The 7,850-nt window shown below is 40.4% G+C and overlaps 1 protein-coding gene across 2 annotated transcripts in view; it reads left to right on the forward strand.

Annotated features, from left to right (window-relative positions):
* The window catches only part of EIF4G1 (eukaryotic translation initiation factor 4 gamma 1), a 91,493-nt gene extending 84,752 nt beyond the window's left edge, over positions 1–6,741 (forward strand). For both annotated transcript variants that reach the window (XM_056565651.1, XM_056565652.1), the window contains 8 exons: positions 137–309; positions 567–692; positions 800–881; positions 966–1,064; positions 1,173–1,307; positions 2,287–2,368; positions 2,454–2,594; positions 5,371–6,741. In XM_056565651.1, the coding sequence (XP_056421626.1) occupies positions 137–309; positions 567–692; positions 800–881; positions 966–1,064; positions 1,173–1,307; positions 2,287–2,368; positions 2,454–2,594; positions 5,371–5,561 (1,029 nt within the window). In that variant the 3' untranslated portion in view covers positions 5,562–6,741. The remainder of the gene's footprint in view (positions 1–136; positions 310–566; positions 693–799; positions 882–965; positions 1,065–1,172; positions 1,308–2,286; positions 2,369–2,453; positions 2,595–5,370) is intronic.
* The last annotated feature ends 1,109 nt before the right edge of the window (positions 6,742–7,850 follow it).

Genomic DNA, 7,850 nt, shown 5'->3' on the forward strand with positions numbered 1-7,850 from the left:
TGAACAGGTGCACGGTAATCCCATTGACTCGCATGTACTTTTTAGCAAGTGGAATTTCGGAAGGAAATTTTAAAACTGCATTTCTGTCGGAAATTCCGTAGTCTGAACCTAGCCTAACAGTCTTTTGTCCCTACAGGAGGCAATTCAATGTGTGCAAGAGCTTAACAGCCCTTCACTGCTTTTCATCTTTGTACGAAACGGTATTGAGTCCACCTTAGAGAGGAGCACCATTGCCCGGGAACACATGGGTCTTCTTTTTTACTCTCTGGTGAAGAATGCCACACTACCTAAGGAACAGTATTACAAAGGGTAATGACATGTAATTTTTTTTATATATTTCAGCTACTTTTTATATTAGGATGATTATCTAGGTCTAGTATACTGTTAATCGTGGTATGACATTGCTGGTTGCTACAGATGGATGCTGTGCACATTCAGAAAAGCCTTATTGTATGCTAAGTGTTTTAATGATCAGGAAGGTACATTACTTATGATGTGGGTAATGTAGTAGCTTTTTGTTAAAAGTATGGCATCTTTTAATTTTACTCAAATTGTTCTGTTTTCAGAGTCTTAGAAGTACTTGAAGTAGGTGAAGATATGGAGATAGACATCCCTCATATCTGGCTTTATTTAGCTGAACTTATCAGTCCAGTTCTAACAGAGGGAGGAATTCCCATGGGAGAGTTGTTCAGGTAATATATAAATTAACTTTGTTAGATTGTTGTATTAGCTGTTGGAAGATTTTTGCCTGGACTTGTCGGATATTACAAAGTATTTTTATTTATTTTTTTCCCCCAAGAGAGTTGACAAAACCTCTGGTTCCCATTGGCAAGGCTGGTATACTGTTATCAGAAATTCTAGGTTTGCAGTGTAAAGAAATGGTACGTCTTGTGCGTTTAAAGCCAGAATGCTATATTTGATCTGTCGAACTACTTTCCTAACTGTCATAATCTTGTTTGTGTTAGTCTCACAAGAAAGCAGGAGCCCTTTGGCAAGAATCTGGACTCAGCTGGAAAGAGTTCTTGTCAAAAGATCAGGATATGAACAAGTTTATCAGTGACAATGTAAGAGTCTAAAAAAAGCACATTTTATGTTTGTACTTGGCTTTTGTTTGTTTTTGTAAGCTATGGACTAAGGGACTAACCTCCTTACCTTGTTCTTTCTCATTGCAGAAACTTGAGTACACATTGGGAGAGGAGTCGGAGACACCCAGTAAGAAAGATCTTTCTCCAGCGGAGCTGGAAAAAATGCTCACTAAACTATTGAAGGAGAATAGTACCAACCATAAGATTTTTGACTGGATTGAAGTAAGAACACAAGGGATAGGGCAAACTGCACCCCCCCCCCCTACCGCCCAGTTTATTTTAATGGGACAATTCCCATGTATCTGGCATCATAACCCCTTAACGCAAATGGACATTCACGTCGACTCGCACATCGCTTCAGTGTGTCCGCTCGTAGCGGTGTACTGCCGCTCCAAGCATGCACATGTAAAGGCACCATATAGTGGTCCTTTAGTGGCGGAACCACAGCGTGGGATCGGCTTGTGTGAACGCACCCTAAAACTCGCAGCAACTGATTCTACAACTGATAAAAGTTCATCAGTTGTTTAGATCTGGCATTCATTAACTTTGCATGCCAGACAGGAGTAGGGGTCCCCTCACCTGCCTCCGTCCGTCTCCCGGGGTCTTCTACACTGATCTGCCTTCCAGTGCATAGCACTAAACTGTATTAGCAATCTAATGATTGCTATACATAGTCCCCAGTGGGGACTATAAAAGTGTAAAATAAATGTAAAAGAAAAATGTAAATGAGCCCCTATTAATACACAAAAGCGTAAAAAAGAAACATATGTGGTATCATCGCGTGCGTAAATGTCCGAGAGAATTGACCCAGAGAATAAAGAAACATGTAATTTTTACTGTAAAGTATACAGCGTGAAAACATCTGTCCATGTTAAGAACTGTCCAGAGTAGAAAATCTCCATAGCAAACATATGCTGCTCTGAACTGTTCCTAAAATGGACAGATGTCAGCAGAAAGCACTGCTCGTGATGTCAGCAGAGAGCACTGTTCCAAAAAGAAAATAATTTCCTCTGTAGTATTCAGCAGCTAATAAGTACTGGAACGATTATGATTTTTTAATAGAAGTAATTTATAAATCTGTAACTTACTGGCACCAGTTAATTTAAAAAAATGTAATTATGGGCTGAGTCCTTAAGGGGTTAAAATGACTACTTAGGAAACAGAAATCTTAGATAAACCATTTTAATTTCTCTTTCCACAGACAAGCTTGACTGACCAGCAGTTGTCATCTAATAGATTTGTCAGAACTCTCATGAGTTCTGTGTGCAACTCAGCCATTATCTGTAAGTATATAGGACCTTAATATTCTTGACTTAGACATTTTTGTATGTTCTGAAACAAACCTTTTTTTAATAACTTTTTTTTTAGTTGAAAATCCTTGTAGAGTTGATGTTACTGTGATCCACAACAGAGCTAAAGTTCTTCAAAAATACCTAAATAATGAAACAAAGGAACTACAAGCTCTGTATGCTTTGCAAGCCCTTGTTGTGAAACTTGACCAGCCCCCAAGTAAGTTGCTCTCATTACACACAAATATATTTGCATATTTTTTATGGAATTTGGGTTTGCTTAAGTGATTTGTATAGATTTAAACATGACTCTTCTCAGACATTGGTAGCATTAGAAATGGTGTGCAGCAGTAGGTAATTGATTCTGGATGTTTGTTTTTATTAATGTTGAAATTTCATTTTTAACACCTTAAGGACCAAGGCTGTACTAGTACACCCTAGTCCTGTTACCGGTATTTAAAGCATGCTCACAAGCTAAGCACGCTTCAAACCCGGTGGGTTCCGACTGCTATCCGGCAGCCAGGACCCACAGTTAACGTCAGGCATTGCCGGTCGGACTGATGCCCAGAATTAACCCTTTAGATGCCACGATCAGTGTTGATCAAGGCATCTAAAATGCGTGGTTAATTATCCCAGCAGCTCAGTGGAACAGATTGGGACCATCACAGTAAAATTGCAATATCCCGATCAGCTGAGTGGATGGCTAGGGGGCCTTAACCTGCCTCCTTGCCGTCTGATTGGTCCTCTGCTACAGGAAGCTTTAGCAGGCTGGAGAAGCAGAGCACCAATAACACTGATCAATGCTATGATATGGCATAGCATTGAACAGTTTATGCAAACGAAAGATTGCATGCTGTAGCCCCTATGGGGATTTTAAAAATAAATAAAAATAAAATAGAATTAACCCCTTCCTAAATAAGTTTGAATCCCTGACACCCCCCGCCTTTTCCCATTTTTTTCAATAGAATGTAATAAAGATAATCATGTGGTACCGCTGCGTGCGTAAATGTCCTAACTATTAAAATACAAGGTTAGTTAAACCGCATGGCCGATGGCGTACACCAGGCATAGGCAACCCTCAGCACTGAAGATGTTTTGGACTACATCTCCCATGATGTTATTACAGCCAAACTGCTGCCAAAGCATCATGGGCAATGTAGTCCTTCATCTTCAGTGCCGAAGGTTGCCTATGTCTGGCGTACACGTAAAAAAAAAAATAACAAAGTCCAAACTTGTTGGTTACTTTATATACCATAAAAAATTAAGTGATAAAGTCCCATAAAAAAAGGTACTGATAAAAACTACAGATCACGACAAAAAAAATTAGCCCTAATATAGACCCACATGTGGTAAAATAAAGTTATAGCGGTCAGAAGATGACAATTATAAACATACTAATTTTGGTGCATATAGTTATAATTTTTCAAAGTAATAAAATAACACCTACATAAATTGGGCATCCTTGTAACTGTATGGACCTATAGAATAAAGATAAGCTGTCATATTTACTGAACAGTGCATGTTTTTTCTGCAGATTTTGGTATAAGTAATGACATTACAAAGTACAATTGGTGACTAGAGATGAGCGAACTTACAGTAAATTCGATTCGTCACGGACTTTTCGGCTCGGCAGTTGATGACTTATCCTGCGTAAATTAGTTCAGCTTTCAGGTGCTCCGGTGGGCTGGAAAAGGTGGATACAGTCCTAGGAAAGAGTCTCCAGCCCACCGGAGCACCTGAAAGCTGAACTAATTTATGCAGGAAAAGTCATCAACTGCCAAGCCGAGAAGTTCGTGACAAATCGAATTTACTGTAAGTTCGCTCATCTCTATTGGTGACACAAAAACAACCCTTTCTATGGGTCTGTAGGTGGAAAATTGAAAGCGTTATTTTTAGGGGAGGAGGAAAAAACAAAAGTACGAAATTGGCTTTGTCCTTAACGACCATGGACGTATATTTACGTCCGCGGCCAGCTCCCGATCTGTGAAGCGCGCTTCGTATCTGCGGGGTCCCGGTTAATACCGGACATCGCCGTTCGGGCTGATGTATGGTATTAAGCATTTTAGACACCGCATATGTATAATAGCTTCTATGTCCCCAGCGACGGGACTCCCGGGATCAGAAATCTTATACCTTTTTCCAAAGGATAGGGGATAAGATGTCTAGGGGTGGAGTACCCTTTTAAGGTCAAAATAGGCTGAGTCCTTAAGGGGTATGTCGGCTCTAGATCATGCTCAAGTGTCAGTAGAGCTGTGCACACTGCAGCATGCGCATGTCCGTCCTACCCCACTCCTCCTGCCCTTCATGATTGACATGCACAGCCTAGTGCTGGAAGCTGAGCCCTGTATGTTAATCAGTATAAGAAGGAGGGATGCACGCATGCTGCAGCTTACACAGGCCCTTTGACACTCGAGCTGTGAGCATGTTGTAGAGCTTACAGACTCCCATTTAACAAGTACCTACAATGTTATATCTGACCAAATTTCTTGTTTCGCACTTGTTTTAGAGTTAAGGGCTTAACACATACTGGTGAAATGCTAGGGAAAGGTCTTAAAAGTAGAGTTAAAATGTGATGAGCAGAGGGAATTTGGACTTCAGAATTTTAGAAATGTTGTTTTTCTTTTCACCTTGAGACAGCAGTAAGAATCTAGCTTTTAGCCCCCTTACCCCCCAAGGTTTCTATTGGTTGTATTATAAGATAGGAATACTGTGTTCCTAAAGTGTAAATTGAATGTTAAAGTGGCTTTCCAGGACTTGGTGATTGATGGAATTTGCTCAGGATAGTCCATCAACATCTAATTTCTTGGTGACACCCGGCACCTCTGTTGATCAGCTTTTTGTTAGAGCCATGGGGCCTGGATGTACACAGTGAGCAGAGTGAAAAAGCTAAAGATATGCAAGCAGTCACAAAGTACTGGAAACCCTTTAATTTAACACTTTCCACCCATCATCCTTACTGGTTGTGAAACTTATTTACCTGTGTTGTTTTTTCTTAGACCTCTTACGGATGTTCTTTGATGCGCTATATGATGAAGATGTGATAAAGGAAGAACAATTTAATAAGTGGGAATCCAGCAAAGATCCAGCAGAGCAGCAAGGAAAAGGTGTTGCCCTGAAATCTGTCACCGCCTTCTTTACATGGTTACGAGAAGCAGAAGATGAATCTGATACTGATCACAAGGACTAAAAATCGCCTTTATGCTTGCTCTTGTTTTCTTTGGGGCTTCCAGTTTTTGTTTATTTTTTTCGTTTATTTTTTTTAATTTTTTTTATATATAATTTTTTTTCGTTTTTTTTTTTCTTCTTCCCCTGCAGACTTTTTAACAAACACATGAATTCCAATGATTTTGCATTTGTGAGAATGTATTGACTCTTGTTGAATGATGAAGCCTGACAGAGGGTGGGAGGTAGCCTAGCACAAAGGCATTGAAGGTCAAAACGTCTGATATTTGCAGGCACTTGCTAGTAAGAAGCCTTGGCACATGGGCAGACTGCAATGGTTGTTGTTTTTTTTTTTCCTATTAATGCAACAGTCTCTTGGGGGGGGGGTTCACTTAATAAGAGTACTTGAGGTATTTTGGGACTGCTGAAAGAAGGGTGGAAAGCTGTGTCCCACTTTCTTCCCCTCTTCATCATGTAAGTGGGGCACACCCAAACCTTTCACTTGTGCAGATAATTTTTTTTTCTTCATTTTTTTCCTTCATTTTTTTTCCCACCCCAAAGAGCATTTGGAGCCTACATGCTTCAGTGGGACGGAGCACTTGAGCTTCTCTATTGCTCTTTATGGCTGAAATATAGATATATAAATATATATATAAATATATATATAATTATTACAAATTGTTTTTTGGTTTGAAGATGGCAGCAAGCCATTTTTGAATCTTGTGTTTTGCTCTTCAGCAATCTGAAGTTCAGGACACTGACAGTTTTTTTTTTTCTTTTTTTTTTTTTTTAAACAAAAACAATGAACTTATGATTGATCTGTAATAATTAATGCTGTTGGATAGTCTACCAGCAGCTGGATTTCCCCCCCATTTGGTTCGGTTTTTTCTTCTTCTTTTTTTTTTTTCTTTGACCGATCTCCCTACTCATTGGAGTAGAGAATTTTATTTCTATTCAGATCACCACGTGTTGGAAAGAGGCATCTCTCAACCCTAGCAAATTCTGTATTTATAGAGAAAGCAAAGCCTTTTGGTTATTTGTCCTTCCAAAATGTTTTGGAGGTTCTTGTAATTATTAATCCAAGTAAGAATGACATTTGTAAATACTTTTTGCTTTCTTTATTAAGTATTTAATGATTCTGACATACAAAATTTCCCCAAAACCTCTTTTCACAGAAACTGGAAATAAATGAGAACCTTACATAATGTGTCTTGTATTTCTGTGTGCGCTAAAGAGGTGTCAGCCTCCTATATTACATGGATTCTAAACACAATCCCTGCATTATCTAGTTGTGGGGGAAAGGGAATTGGCTTAGTGTTCAGATTCTAATAATTTCTTCAAGCAGTAATTCACTTATGCTTTTGATGGATTGCTTCAAGGGAAATTAAAAAGAACAGTTTATCTAAAGTAAGGGCCATTGACCCTTTAGTCCTTGATAAAGCCACTGCTTGTGGTGAAACGTCGGAGGGTTTATGTGTGATCGTTTTTAACTACAGTGTGCTCCTAGTTAAAATTGCCAGTCGGACTGCAGCCGAGGCAATGGAATCATACATCCAACACTAGCATGTGGGTACATGCAGCAGATATGTTATTGCAGCAATTAACTGGAGACATATACACTGGAATTTTAAATGGATTGGCATTAAGTTATATTTTAGGTTTCATAATTAATTTAGTCGGTGGTAAATTTAGGGTTCTAGTGATCACTCAGTGATCAATTGTAAATAGCATAGATTACAAGTTAATCTTTGGAGGTCCTTAGCCCCTTAAGGACCAATCCCATTTTGACCATAACCTCATTTTGACCTTAACCTCTTAAAGACCTAGGGCATACGGGTATGCCCTGCTACTTAAGGACCCAAGGCGTACCTGTACGCCTGTGGGAATTCCGGTCCCTGCCGCTCATCGGGCGGACCGGATTGGTATGCCTGCTGAAATCATTCAGCAGGCATTCCGTGACAATGCCTGGGGGGGGTCCCGAGACTAAAACCCCCCCAATGTCAATTCAGGTTAGCGATTCTGTGCTAACCGGGCCTCTGGTGACCCGATCACCCAAAAAATAGGGATGATCGGAGCTGTCAGTGACAGCACTGATCATCCTATAGGAGCGAGAAGGTGGCCACCTCCTCCTTTCCCAGTGATTGGCCGGTCAGGACTGACCGGAAAATCGCAGGGAAGGTGTGTGGGGGGAAAGTTCGGGCAGAGCAGGGGAAGATGGCGGCGATGGCTGCGGAGGCCGTTGATGCGCGGGAATCGGCGGCTGATACCTGATGACTCCCTGGGACCGGCAGCAGAAAGGAGGCGCAGGTAAGTG

This window comes from Hyla sarda, chromosome 3 (genome assembly GCF_029499605.1).
Source record: "Hyla sarda isolate aHylSar1 chromosome 3, aHylSar1.hap1, whole genome shotgun sequence".
Taxonomy (NCBI): Eukaryota; Metazoa; Chordata; class Amphibia; order Anura; family Hylidae; genus Hyla; species Hyla sarda.